Consider the following 14434-nt stretch of genomic DNA (forward strand, 5'->3'; position numbering starts at 1 on the left):
TTGAACTCCTCTTCTTTAGTGCACCGTCCATTCTTTTTTTCTCCCATCATTTTCCTTTTTTTTTTGTCGTCTAGTAGACAGGGGCGGACATAGGTTTGTGGGTACAGGGGCACGTGCCCCCCTACTCTTTTTTTTATTTTTTTTTCTAAACAATTTAAGCTAATTTGATTCAGTTGTTTTAGTTTAGTGAATAAACAAATTTGTGCCCGCAATTCATAATTTTTTTGCTTTGTTTTTAGTATTGTGCCCCTAGCTATAAATGGTTCTAGATCCGCCACTGCTAGTAGATTAATATTAACTTTGAACAAAGTATCATACAAAGCTTTCTAGAGCCATAAGCCGGCAAGGTGATATGCACTATCCGGAGACTAAGATTAAAACATACACTGAACCATAAACTAAACAAAAGAAAATGACAAAGTTGATTAGGACCATAGGGAGATACATGATGCAATTCAATAATGGAGAAGCTGAACGGAGCCGAAAGCAGAAATGAGTGAGAAAGCGATGCAAGCCTAATTTATTTGAGTTCGAAGAGGATCTCCTGGAACTGTTCCACCAGAGAAACATGTTCAATAACAATACATAAGACTGCTCCAACACAAGAAGCCACAAGAGAATCGATCTTCAATTCGAGCAGCCAAAGAAGACGACGGTTGGCAATTAACTACTCAAAGACTGCACGCAATTGAGCTAAGGCTCCATAGCCCCTTACCAAGTAATCTGGAAGAACCCGTTGGTTTCAAACCAAGGAACTGCACAACTTCCCCGCCCCGAAACTTCATCAACAGAAGAGAACAATACAACGACCAGAGGACTAACAGCAAGGCCTTACCAAAGATGACAACAATCAAGAACCAGAAGCCTTGTTGAAGACAGAGCACGACCAACTTTCAATGCAGAGAAACTCTACCTGAAAACATAGAAAGTGATATCTCCCACCAAAGCCATTAGACCAAAAAAACTCCACAAGTCCATCAACAACTGAATTTTCTTCCAAGAAATCTAAAAGCCGAACCCCTGACTCGAATTCGCTACACTCTCTCAAGTTGCCTCCACGAAGAAACTTCATTAAGAAATCCCATAAGAACACCCTTAAACGACGACCTTCATGCAGAGCCGAACTTATATCGAAAGGCTTTGTACCCAGAGCTAGGTTAAGACAAACACAAATAACAACTAACCGAGATCGAGACCATCTGAAGCAGCAAAACGAAGTCAAAAGGACAGAGGAAGTACGAGAGACCACCATTGAAATACGTGAGTTCTGCTTCACCCGATCCGATGGAAGAAGTACCACCCCACATCAGAGCCGGTATAACTTGCACCGCGCACCAGAAAAAGCTACAGATCGAGTGAAGGAGCCCAAGCAAACCAGAGGATGAAATCAAATCGATTCCCAGATCCAAAACTTCTCTGACTCTCGAAAGCCTCATCTCAGCCTAAACAGACACAAGGAACTAGACTAAGGACCTTCTCACGGCACCGACGAAGCTCGCCGGCCACCGGAAAAGGTAAGATCAAGAATCGCTTTTTTTCTTTTACGGCGGCGTTAGGGTTCTCTCTGAGTTTTCTTTTGTTGTTGTATTGCCCATCATTTTTCTTAAAAAAAAAATAAAATATAGGAAATTTAAATAAAATAGAATACATTCTTGCTAACAAAAATATTATTACAGTATTTGATTGGATATGTATTGCTAGAAAGAATACGGATGTTGTGAAGAAAAGAAAATAAAAAGAAGAAGAAATTACCTCAAATATGAATGGCTAGAATAACCCTTCATAATTTTTTTTTACTCAATAACCTATTTATGACTTAGTTAACATCTCAGTTATTTTTTTTACAGTTGATCTAAATTTAGTTGTTTTCTTTTTTTTTGTCAACAGTTTAGTTGTTTTCTAATCACACTTTACTGAAAATTGATCATAAAATTGATCAGACTTTGCGCAATCAAGTTATTGGAAAACTGTGGTCAATAAATATTCCACCTAAGCTTAAGATCTTTTGGTGGAAAGTGCTCCATAATGGATTGCCGGTAGCTACTAATTTGGTTAGAAGGGGATGTAGAATAAATATGGATTGTCACAGTTTCAGGGCTTTTATCTATTTAAAATGTTGACACAAAATAAAAATTTGATCAGACTACTTTTATTAAATTTAATAGTTGGAACTTGGAACTGTTGTAAATTATTACCATATTTAACCGTCTTATTTTTTTGTCTACATCTACAGGCACACAAATGACCAAGAGAAACATATGCAAAAAGAACAAGCAACACCTCACAATACAAAGATATAATTATAAGATCACCTAATCCAACTGAAACCTATTTAGAGCTCTCAATCACATCAAGCTTCTTACAGAAGACGCCTCATCAGAAAGCATCTTCCTAATCCTCTGGAAGAAGCTCAACACTGTCTCCTCAGCTTCAGTTTCTGCAGAAGACACAGTGAAGCTCACAAAATCAAAACAAGAAAGAGACAGATCTTAAGTTCTTCTTAACTAACCAAGTTTAGGTATAGTGTGTCCACTTGTATGACGGATCACCACCGGCTCTACAAATGATTCCACAAGAACTTCACCTTCTGTTTTCAGAAAATCCCTCTCCCCTGCAATCATTATATAGTATTATATTACAGACTCTGCACTCTCATGTAAGGTTACAGACATTACATACAAGTATCTCCCATGTCATATTACCTATGAAGTGGAGTGAAGGGCAACGAACAGGAGATGAGAATGCACCAACCGCAGCTTCAGGCTGCCCAAACCTCAACCCGGGAATTTTTCCTCCGGATATTAACACCAAGAACTTGACCTTTGGCACTTTAGTTAGAGCCTTTCCCTACAAACAAACACTTCTCATCACAACAAAAAACTATTCCCAACCTCAAACACTTACACAGAACAAAACAAACTATTCTAAGCAGGGCCGAATCTGAAATTTTGGGGACTATAAATATATATATTTTTTTTTTAAATCACAGTTTCAGGGCTTTTATCTATTTAAAATTTTCCAAATTTTATGGAGACCAAAGCCAATGCTTCATCAGAACCTGTTCTTGCATTCGAGGAAGAGCAGCAGATAGAAAAGCCCCCTGCAAGAATCAAAACAGAGCAAAATGAATCAAGAGCGCACACATCAAGAATCAATACTCAGTCGTATCAAAACAAACCTGAGAGAAACCAAGAAGACCATCAAAAGGTCCATGCTTTATCATGTAATCCTCAACATAATCCAAACACTCTTCAAAGTTCCTGTATTCTCTAAAACCCTATACACAAACACTTAAAAAAAGTCAACCCTTTTTGTTTTTGAATAAACATTAAAAAGTCAACCTTTATATACTCTCTGACCTTGCTCGCTTGGTACCACTCGTAGTACGGCGGGTCGTAGAACCGCTCGATGTCCGATTTGCCTGTGGCGGGAAACGGGCCGTCGAGGAAATCGAGGTCGAGGTTTCGGAGGACCGTGTCGGGCCATTTAGATGTAATAAGCGAACGGAGAATCAGACCGCTTGTTCTGAATCCGTGGAGGCAGAGGATTCTTGGGTTCCTCTGTTTGCTTTCCGACAACATCGCCCTGATCTTGAAGGATAGTCTCGGCGGACGTGATACGGATGCTGTTTGGCAGCAGGGATAAGAATGACTCAGCATTTTGGACAAAAAGTGTTGATGAGTTGCATGAGCTGTTAGATTTAGATCCATATTTAACTGTCACGTGGCACCTTCGTTTCTTATTATTAATGTTAAATTTCTAATCTTAGAGAAAAAAACAATTTTTGTGTTAAAAAAAAAAAAGAGAAAAAAACAATTTATTAGTAATACTAATTACACACATTAATAAACGGTATACATAAGGTTTTTGATATGGTTCAACCAGATTTTTTCGACGTAAATTAATTTTTATAAAGTGGCTCAAGATAATAGAACTGTCAAACCGTGAATCTTATGAATTTATCAGATACTTTTTTATATAATTTTTAAGAGACTAATAAACCAATATTAAAAATAGTTTTATTTTTTTATTGAATATAAATTGTGGGAAGAAACAAAATAAATGTCCCTCTAAATAATAGTATGTCATTTTAATGTTTTTAATATTTTACATTTTTATAAACAATTTTCATATTTGCATGAGCTGTTAGATTTAGATTTAGATCCATGTTTAACTGTCGCGTGGCACCTTCGTTTCTTATTATTGATGTTTTTACATTAAAAAAATGTAAATTTCTGATCATAGAGAGGAAAAAACTAGAATCCATGAGGGCGTCATCCCCTAGACTATATTTGTGAAGTGATTTTGTCGCATGTTCTCTATACAATCAATTTTATAAAACAAATATGACATGACTACTGAAATTGATGACATGGCTTCAAGAAAAATATGACATAGATAATTTCATTTAATGTTAATTTATATTTTTGTCAAACTTATTAAAATATGGTAATAATTTATATATTACATTTGATATTGGTATTTCTTTTTGGTAAACTTTTTCTAAAATATGGTAATAGCTCATACATCATCTATAAAATAAATATATTCATATATAACATTTCAAATTTCGAAGTATTATTATTTTTGCATAATTATACAATTTGTATTACTAAAGCTTTCAAAAATTTCTACAATTTTTTAAAAATTTAAATATCTAATCGCAAGATCATTAGTTTTTTATATACCTACAAATTTTATAAATATTGTTTAGGCTAAATTTTTGATAATTATACAATTTTATATCATTTTTATTAGTTTTATACAAAATGATTTAATATATATTAAATCTATATTAAATATTAGTAAAAAAATAGTAAAATCTATATTATTTAATAAAATTTATTTTTAAATATAAATTAGATTTAAAAAATTCTTTACTGCACATGGTGCAAGAAAACACCTAGTTAGTGGTAACATAGCAACTAAAGTTTCTCATTAATATTTTTATTATTACTTTATGCACAATTTAGCTATTTAATTATTTTAAAAGAAAATAAATAAAAGCAACCTGTAACATGAGAACATGTGTATTCTAGTCTCTTGAAAAAGGTCACGAGTATCGTCTCACAGGTACGATTCTGGCTTCTCTTCCTTCTTTTCTTCGGTCTCTCTCCACCTTTTTAATCTTTTAATATTTTTAATTTATCAGAGACTTTGCAAGAGACTTGCGCTGCGAGTGCTCTAAAGTCTCGTCTCTCTCAATCTCCCTCAGTCGCTGCTGCCAATTTCAGATCTAAGGCCGGCTCGGTGGCTCATCCAGCACCGGTACTGGCCTCCCCCTCTCCCTTCTAGTTGTGTGTTTATCTTGGATTTGAGTTTGTGTCAGAGTTCGTTGGTTCTACTTAGTGGTGGCGTTTGGTTACATAAAGTTATCATGATGGTTTACCAATGAAGTGCTCTGTGGTGGCTTCCAGAGATTCCGGTTAGACTTTTATCTCTCGCAGGTCCATCTGTATCGGCGGATCTGGACCAGTGTTAGTGATTGGTTACACTCTGGTGATTCCGGTTTGGTTTCTTCTGGTTTAAAGTTGAATTTTTCAGTTTCACCTTTTGTGGATAATGTCTTGTTCTAAAGTGATAGCTTTGGTTGTTTGCGTTTTAGTTAATGTTTGTTTCCATTAGTGGATTAACGATGGTGGAGGGTTAGCTTTTCTAGTGGAGGTAGTGATGGTTGTCGCTGGTTTTTTTGGAGAGCTTGTTCTTATGCGATCTCTTTAGCTTAGTCTGCTACTATTACTGATATTGGTGTGAACCATCAATCCTCATCATTTATTTGATTTGTATTTGCATTCAAAATGTTTTGATGGTAGCTTATCTGAAGCGAATTCGAAACAAAATTGATAAAAGCAATTGAAGGTAAAGATCTATCTAGATGATGAAATTGTCATGTTTTGATAAAGTATTAGAAGTCCGTCTGATACTACTGGAATGAGAACACCAATTCTACCTTATTTTATAATAAGACTAGTTTGATATGGCTAATATGTCATCAATGAAGATTATCCTCACGAGCTTCTGTTGCTGAAGAATCATTAGTTTCTCATCATCGTTTTGTCGTATTTTTCTATGATGTAATATGTTTCAAATCACTTCAATAAAACAAAGTGTTAAGAAAAAAAAAATCTTAGAGAGGAAAAAAAACAATTTATTAGTAATACTAATTACACACATTAATAAACGGTATACACAAGGTTTTTGATATGGTTCAACCAGATTTTTCCGACGTAAATTAATTTTTAAAAAGTGGCTCATGATAGTAGAACTGTCAAACGTGAATCTTATGAATTTATCAGATACTTTTTATATATAATTTGTAAGAGACTAATAAACCAATATTAAAAATAGTTTTTTTATTGAAAATAAATTGTGGGAAGAAACAAAATAATAGGAAAAAACAGAAAGTGAATCCAAACCTAAACAAAATTGGTTGTCGTACAAATGTGAATGTAAAATGTAAAATGGTGAAAATTTAAGTCATGAACTTCTGAAGTTAAAATATATAATCTGGCTGTAAGAAAACGTGCAAGTGTACAACTTCTAAAGCTACTGGTATCATAATGCATATTTTTCTATTGAATAGTTCCTTGAAATCACACTACACTTGTTCTGATAAGTGTAAAATAGCTGGGCTAACAACTTTGTAAAGTTTGTTAAGAAAGAACAAATAATAGGAGGGAATTATTTTGTTGGGCTTATTTCCCAAATAACTAAAAAAAAAGAGTAATTAGATTTTTAGCAAGAAGTCAGAGAGATAAGAGAGAAATAAGGAGAGAGAGACCTTAGATAGTGGGTTTTTTTTATGGGTTATAGGGTGCAAATTCCCTATTTTGTTTATCTTTTTTTTAAGCGATTTTGTTTTATTTTAGGTACTTGTTATTTTTTTAACTATATATATCCATCGTTGTGTAAGCAGTGAGATAAAACGTGAATTCTATGAGTTTCGTACTGATTAGTGTTTGGCCCTTAGAAAAAAAAAACGGTGAGATCACAAGGGGACTCTGACGCATGCGGAAATAAATGGACGTTACCAAACCTATATATTTATTATATAGCATTACCCGAAAAGTATAATAAACATCGGATAGAAACAAGACGCTCGTATTCAACTTATATTAATTCATCAGATCGAAAATCTTACCTACTCTAATACTAAATTTTATCAAACTGTCTTACAGGAAAAATGGTGTTTGAAAATTGCAATCATTAACCACACATGGATGGATGAGTTATATAGTGGTAGTTGGACTTTAGGAAGTTAAGTAACTTAGAATTAAATTAACTCCACAAACATAAAATTGTGTAGCCGTATGGATATAAGACCATGATTAACCCGAAGTTTTTAGAGTTGGGTTTTTAGTGGAAGTTAAAGAAACTGTTTTCTAACTTCCGCTAAGAACTTCATCCTAAAAACTCCGGGTTAATCATGCTCTAATGTCATGTTTTAGACTTCATTTGAATATTTACAAAAAAATAATCTATCTGGAGTTGCGTATTTATGATTAGTACGAACTTTTCAATAGGTGTGAAATATCTCAACTAAAAATAAAAATTGCAATCGTTAAATTTTTATATTTAAACGTATACCAAAATTTTTTCTATTGGAAATTCATTATTATGATGAAATGAACAAATATATTTAGAAATTTGACTTATTTTCAGAAATAAATCCTCTATATATTATTTGAGAAGCATTACAACTTCTTTTTGTAGCCACATGTCATCACTAGAATGATTCTTGGAATCATTAGAGAAATATGTTGGTCCTTCTAATTATATAATAAGTTTTTTTATTAAACTAACAATAAATTCATAATTAATGTACTTTATTATTTCCTTAAATAAAATTTACGGAATTGCCTAATGTGGCTAAAGTATATATGAAAATTAATGATTTTTAATAATAAAGATTTGATAAAAAAATAGTGTATCTTCTATCATATTTGTTTAATTTTAAACTATTAAATAAATTAAACAACCACAATAACCATATAATAAAAATCTAAATATGAATATGTTATATTTTGAATTTTTACAAATGGCTATAAATTACTAAAACTGTTAAAAGTCTCATATTCAAATTTTATGATCCATGGTTTAAAATTTTTGTTATGACAAAATACCAATGATTACAAAAATTATATAAGCAAAAAGTCTAATTTAATTAATTATTAAGATTAATATATATATCGTTTTAAATTAAACTATAAACCATATAAAATACAATATTTAAGTTTCAAAATTTACTTTGAACAATTTTTTTGATAAAAGTTTTGAACGATCATTGACAACTTATTTTTTAAAAAAAATTATAAATTACTAAAACTATTAATCCCACAATGAAAATTTTGTTATCAGTAATTTATTTATTTTTCTATAAAAGATACAAATGATAAAAAAAACTATATGAGTAGAAATTATCATTTAATATACATTAATATTAAAAATATACTAAAATATATTATCTATGTTAGTATCATTTAAATTTAATTACATATCCTATCAAATATAAAAAAAAATATTTTTTGGATTAATAAAATTGATTTATATGTTCGCATCAATTTAATTATATATTTAATAGTTACTAACTTTTAATTATTTAATATATATTTATTATTTCATAATATGTAAAAATATTTAATACATAAAATAATTTATATATATAATATTGATTCTGCGCAAGGCGCAGATCTTAACCTAGTTATATATTATTAGACACATCGTTTTATAAAAGCCAACTCAGACAGTAGTCAGTCATCTCTAGTCTAACACCTTTCTTTCCGGTATCTTTTTGTTTTTATATTTTCTCCCAGAATTACCGGGAGAGGGAGAGAGAGAGAGAGAGAACTAACGATGAGAGGAAGGGGAGAAGAAGAATCAGAGTCAAGGGTTCCACTGTTGGAAAGCCCTAACACGGCGAAAGAAGACGGTGGAGGATTGAAGAAGAGAGTTTGGGTTGAGACAAAGAAGCTATGGCAAATCGTTGGCCCTGCGATATTTACTAGATTATCGGCATACTCGATGCTTGTAATAACTCAAGCTTTCGCTGGTCATCTCGGAGAACTCGAACTAGCTGCAATATCCATCGTTAATAACGTCATCGTTGGCTTCAACTTCGGCCTCTTAGTAAGCAGTAACTGAATGGCTTTTCATTTTGTTCTTGTTTGTTTAATATAATACGTAACGCGCGGTGCAGCTTGGGATGGCGAGTGCGTTGGAAACGCTGTGTGGACAAGCCTTTGGAGCGAGGAAGTATTACATGTTAGGAGTTTATATGCAACGTTCTTGGATTGTTCTATTCTTTTGTTGTCTCTTGTTATTACCTACTTATCTTTTCTCAACTCCGGTTCTCAAATTTATCGGTCAACCAGACGATATCGCCGAGCTTTCTGGCGTCTTGTCTGTATGGGCCATCCCTCTTCATTTCGCTTACCCTCTGTCCTTCCCGCTTCAACGTTTCCTCCAGTGCCAGCTCAAAAACCACGTAAATAATCGATATCTGATTGTTTTACACTCAGATATTTCTAAAAGCTTGTTTATCATAATAAATATTTCTAAAAGCTTGTTCACTAATTGGAAAATTGTTCATAATAAATATTTCTTAGATGACAATTTTTAACTAATCGTTTTTGGGAGTTATTAATTAGGTGACTGCGTATGCGGCTGCGGTTTCATTGGTGGTTCACTTTTTAGTGAGTTGGTTGTTCGTGGATGGGCTTAAACTCGGAGTTGTTGGAACTATGGCTACTGTTAGCATCTCTTGGTGGGTCAACGTTCTTATTATCTTAGCTTACACCGTTTGCGGCGGCTGTCCACTCACTTGGACCGGCTTCTCTTCCGAAGCCTTCACCGGGCTTTGGGAGTTTCTCAAACTCTCCGCTTCTTCCGGCGTCATGCTTTGGTACCTATTAATACATGTATTTGTGACATTGTCTAATAATCCAGACACAATCTTTAACGGTAGATATTTGGTTTTTGGACAGTTTGGAAAATTGGTATTACCGGATTTTGATTATAATGACTGGAAATCTTCATAATGCTCGAATAGCCGTTGACTCTTTGTCTATATGGTAAGTCGTTTCTCTACGTCGTATGTTTTTATATGATATGATCACATCGTTTCCACGGGTTGTTGCGGAGATATAACAAATTAAATGCTTTAATTTTTTTTTATCATTTCTCATACTTTTAAACATTATATGATTATATCTTTGTTATCCCTTATCATTTTTTTATGTATGAGTTAACTTGTGAAACAAAACTTTTGGCAGCATGTCGATAAATGGATGGGAGATGATGATTCCCCTCGCTTTCTTCGCCGGAACCGGGTAAAAGCCCTTCATTGTATTTGCTGATTCTAAAACCGATTTATGATTGTGATCCTAACTAGGTCCGGATGGGTTTAGTCCACTTTCATACTTATATATTATAATTTACTTTATTTGGTAATTGGTTGTTACATGGAGCCCATGAAATTATAAAGTATTTTCGTGAATCACGTCGTTATAATTAAACAAAATAAGGTTCCTGGTGACTTTTTCGGGAACACGATGAACGAATAGGAAAGGAACATATAGGAATAAAATTGCAGGAATGAAAAGGAATGCTGGTTCCTTATCAAATTTAACAAAGAATGCTTTTGTTCTATATTTTTCTACAAAAAAAGGAATGAGGAATAATAAGAAGGAAAAACTATTTTTTGTGAATGATAATTTTTTTTTAGAATGATAAGAAATTCAGTTTTCTCTTTCGTTCATTGGTCACCATTCAAAGCCTAAGTGTAAATAAATGGTATATAATATCAGGTTAATAAAGGGCATATCGGCTTTCACGTGGACTGTCAATTTACGTCGACAAAGTATTAGGAATAAATATCTCACGTTAGAAATTCAAAAAGATCTAAAATAATATACAAATGGTTAGAGACAATTCACTAATGCAAAGTTAGATTTAGATTTATTACGAGATTCCATAAACTCTGGATACTGAAACCTAACATTTGTCATTTTTGGCTAGATCTTACTTTCTTCCGTGTTTGTGTTTTTTTTTTCTTTTGTAGTTGGCGTGTTATCTGGATAAGATTTTACGAGGACACAAATTAGAAATGATCTCTATTTCCAATAATCTATAGCTACTTGTTCTTCACCTGTTTTTTATTTGTCTTTTTATGTGGAGATACAAGTATACTATTAACAACAATAAGACTAGTCCAGTCAACTAATATCTATATATATGTGTGTGTAGGATTAGTTACACTTCATTTAAAAGGCAGTGTGTTACATATTATATTTTTAAGCTGATCATACATTAACTATTTTCAGTGTACGAGTGGCGAACGAATTAGGAGCAGGTAATGGAAAAGGAGCGAGATTTGCAACGATTGTATCAGTGACACAATCGTTGATAATCGGATTATTCTTTTGGGTGATAATAATGCTTTTCCATAACCAAATTGCTTGGATCTTCTCATCAAGCGAAGCCGTTTTAGCAGCCGTTAATAAACTCACTGTTCTATTAGCTCTCACCGTTTTTCTTAATAGCGTTCAACCGGTACTATCCGGTATGTTACAATTTATTTATTCTTACAGTTCTATAAATTTTCGTTATATACAAAATCAACGTTATTGTGATGATTTATCACTTGTGAGTAGGTGTCGCGGTTGGATCGGGTTGGCAATCATACGTTGCATATATAAACTTAGGATGTTACTATTGCATTGGAATTCCACTTGGAATTTTAATGGGTTGGATTTTTAAATTCGGTGTCATGGTAATATTTATAATCTCCCTTTTTATTTATTAAAATCATTTCTATAAATTGAGATTATTGATTATGATAATATATTGTGAAATTATACTTATTTGTAGGGTATTTGGGCTGGTATGATATTTGGAGGAACCGCAGTTCAGACAATGATTTTAATTTTGATCACAATGAGATGTGAATGGGAAAAGGAGGTAAATTATGTTGCATACGTTTTTCTCTACATGTGACTTGCTTAAAGCCCCACAGTTACTAGTTTTAGTTTGGCAAAATTTGCAGGCGCAGATAGCACAAGCACGTGTTAACAAATGGTCCAAAACAATAGAATGAAGATTTCTTGAAACATTTCAGGATAATTTTCTTATATTTGTATTCTCTTTGTAAACATTTTGTCAGTAAAACCCAATAAGTCAAGTGTGTTATACAATTTATCTAGAACCGGTTCAAGTATCATAGAAGCCCTAAGCAATTAACGAGTTACTGCCATGGCCGGTTCAACATTGTTAAGGGTCCTAGGGCGAAAAATATTTTTTTTTACTCTCTAAAATTTATATTTAGATAATGTTTAAAATGTTTTTAAAATTTAATCAGTAATATTTTGTAATGAAAATAAAACTATATACATATCAAATAATTTGAGCTCTTTTTAATTTTATTTATTATATTTATAATTTTTTATTTATAAAAATATAGATTTATAAAAAAATTGGACCCCTTAATTAGTATTACACGGGAGGACATGGACTTGGGCCCGGGGCGGTCGCACCGCCCCTAATAAGCCGGCCCTGGTTACTTCACAAGACTGGTAGTTTTATTTTATAAGCTATCACTATAAGATAAGAATATATTAACCGATTAGGTTAGGTTTTTCATCCAACATTTCTTTTGTCTTCTAACGTTACCCTTGTTTTAACTTTGAAACCAAACACCAAAAATCTTCAACCAAATATTTGCGTTGCCAAGAAAAGTCGCTCAAAGTCTCCTTACACTTTTCAAGCCTCACCAAAACCGGAACCATCACGTCCGATTTAGCTTTTCTCGCGTACAATTCTTCAAACCTTATCTTGATCAATATCATGACCGAGAAGCAGTCTTTTACCATTAGTTCTATCATCTTAATAACGATTTGGTTCGATTTCGACGTTGGAGTTTCTGGCCGGGCACTTATATTTTCGAAGAGAGCCACTAAGAAACCGATTTGTTTGAAAATACAATCGGTTGTGTAAGACGAGACTCGTTGACTCTCCAAACGCTTATCTTCTGAACTTTCTTTTATGCTTGAAACAGTGCCTAGAACCTCCGCAATGTGAAAGTAACAATCTAGATATTGTTTGTACCTATTCAAAAGAACAATTGTTGATAATCTTAAGACTATATTTGGTTATTATTAAGACACATTTTGTTCTATACGACCTTTCAGTGATTTTTGTCAATATCTATATCAATCTTTCTATTCTCAACCAAAAGTATATTAACGTCAGTACATATATAATCTTACCAATGAACCCATGGATACAACTCTCTAGTAAAACGAGATGAATCCACATTCAGATCATTCAATTTTAAATGTCGACCTCCTTCGTTATATATCAAACTACGATTAGTCACACGAACAACACTACCTTCTCCTTTATGTCCATTTTCTGATTTAGACATCTTATGGAGAAGAATGAGACATTTAGCAGCCACGCACACGTCCGTCGTCAAACGCAGCCTCTCCACCACCGCAGCGATGGTCTCGGGACCGTAACGCGTGTCGACAGTCGATTGGAGGAGATTGACGTATTTGTCGGAAGGTGGTTTGTGTGAGGTATGAGTCGTGGCCTTCAAAAGAGCCAAGTCAATGGTTTTGGCGTTCTCGGAGCTACACAAATGAACCATGTTGAGTTTCATTTGGGAGGCTTCGTCTTTTAATATGCCACTCAAGGTTGTGAATTTTCCCATTTGATCAAATTTTGTTTTATATCGAGTTTTATCTTTCTGAAATGTATGTATCTTGAGTACTGTGGGTTTGTGGTTTGTAACATTGCAAGGTTTCATTCAGTATTTATATATATTTCTTGAATTAATTATAGAGTAAGATAGATTACATATTTTAGTACATATACTAGCTTGATAGATTTTCAGGGTGTTAGCGTGCGTTGGTGGCATAAACATGCGCATTAAAAGCTTTGATTAATGGAAACAAAGCCCTATATTTTACACCATCGGGCACGTTAATTAATTAGATACTAACGTGCGTTGGTTGCATAACTTATCAAACTCTTATCAAACGTTAATTAGATATTTAACGTGCGTTGGTTGACCAACACCCTCAAATACCCGAAAGGTTCCTATATTTTTATATCCGAAATAACCGAACCGAACCGGAACCGAACCGAGAACCGAACGGGTACCCGAATATATAAAAATATTAATTATATATACATATAACATCACTAAATATATATTTTTAATTTAAAATTCTATTAAAAGTATCTGAAAATAGTTGAGGATAACTAAATTATTATAAAGTATCCAAAATACCTGAAAGTATCCGAATAGTTTTATCCGAAATATCCAAAGTAATCCGAAATATCCAATTTTTTTTTATCTAAATCATCCTAATTATTTGATATTTTACCCTAAATAACCGATATTTTATCCAAATTATCCGAACTACCCGAACTA

General features: G+C 33.1%; 3 protein-coding genes across 3 annotated transcripts; 1 reads left to right on the forward strand and 2 right to left on the reverse strand.

The window, feature by feature from the left end:
* Positions 1-2168: 2168 nt before the first annotated feature.
* On the reverse strand, positions 2169-3710 carry LOC106319772 (ovarian cancer-associated gene 2 protein homolog). The gene is made up of 6 exons (XM_013758169.1): positions 3360-3710; positions 3179-3277; positions 3059-3100; positions 2703-2847; positions 2510-2611; positions 2169-2437 (listed from the first exon to the last, which is right to left on the reverse strand). The coding sequence occupies exons 1-6, from the start codon at positions 3708-3710 to the stop codon at positions 2346-2348; spliced, it is 831 nt and encodes a 276-aa protein (XP_013613623.1). The 3' UTR covers positions 2169-2345.
* A 5114-nt stretch (positions 3711-8824) lies between these two features.
* LOC106319774 (protein TRANSPARENT TESTA 12-like) lies at positions 8825-12191 on the forward strand. The gene is made up of 9 exons (XM_013758171.1): positions 8825-9126; positions 9197-9484; positions 9648-9901; positions 9984-10070; positions 10272-10328; positions 11322-11560; positions 11652-11770; positions 11869-11958; positions 12044-12191. The coding sequence occupies exons 1-9, from the start codon at positions 8854-8856 to the stop codon at positions 12092-12094; spliced, it is 1458 nt and encodes a 485-aa protein (XP_013613625.1). The 5' UTR covers positions 8825-8853; the 3' UTR covers positions 12095-12191.
* A 471-nt stretch (positions 12192-12662) lies between these two features.
* Positions 12663-13748, reverse strand: LOC106319766 (putative clathrin assembly protein At5g65370). Its single transcript, XM_013758159.1, has 2 exons — positions 13263-13748; positions 12663-13101 (listed from the first exon to the last, which is right to left on the reverse strand). Exons 1-2 carry the CDS (start codon positions 13706-13708, stop codon positions 12663-12665), a joined length of 885 nt encoding a protein of 294 aa, XP_013613613.1. The 5' UTR covers positions 13709-13748.
* Between the last annotated feature and the right edge of the window lie 686 nt (positions 13749-14434).

This window comes from Brassica oleracea, unplaced genomic scaffold (assembly GCF_000695525.1).
Source record: "Brassica oleracea var. oleracea cultivar TO1000 unplaced genomic scaffold, BOL UnpScaffold00615, whole genome shotgun sequence".
In the NCBI taxonomy this organism is placed as follows: Eukaryota; Viridiplantae; Streptophyta; class Magnoliopsida; order Brassicales; family Brassicaceae; genus Brassica; species Brassica oleracea.

Coding starts and splice junctions, on each gene's coding strand:
- LOC106319772 (XM_013758169.1), bottom strand. CDS start 3,710: ATGGATCTAAATCTAACAGCTCATGCAACTCATCAACACTTTTTGTCC. Junction 3,278..3,359: donor AGTGGTACCAAGCGAGCAAG/GTCAGAGAGTAT, acceptor GTTTGTGTATAG/GGTTTTAGAGAATACAGGAA. Junction 2,848..3,058: donor TTCCTCGAATGCAAGAACAG/GTTCTGATGAAG, acceptor GTTTGTTTGTAG/GGAAAGGCTCTAACTAAAGT.
- LOC106319774 (XM_013758171.1), top strand. CDS start 8,854: ATGAGAGGAAGGGGAGAAGAAGAATCAGAGTCAAGGGTTCCACTGTTG. Junction 10,071..10,271: donor GTTGACTCTTTGTCTATATG/GTAAGTCGTTTC, acceptor AACTTTTGGCAG/CATGTCGATAAATGGATGGG. Junction 10,329..11,321: donor GCTTTCTTCGCCGGAACCGG/GTAAAAGCCCTT, acceptor AACTATTTTCAG/TGTACGAGTGGCGAACGAAT.
- LOC106319766 (XM_013758159.1), bottom strand. CDS start 13,708: ATGGGAAAATTCACAACCTTGAGTGGCATATTAAAAGACGAAGCCTCC. Junction 13,102..13,262: donor TTGTATCCATGGGTTCATTG/GTAAGATTATAT, acceptor TCTTTTGAATAG/GTACAAACAATATCTAGATT.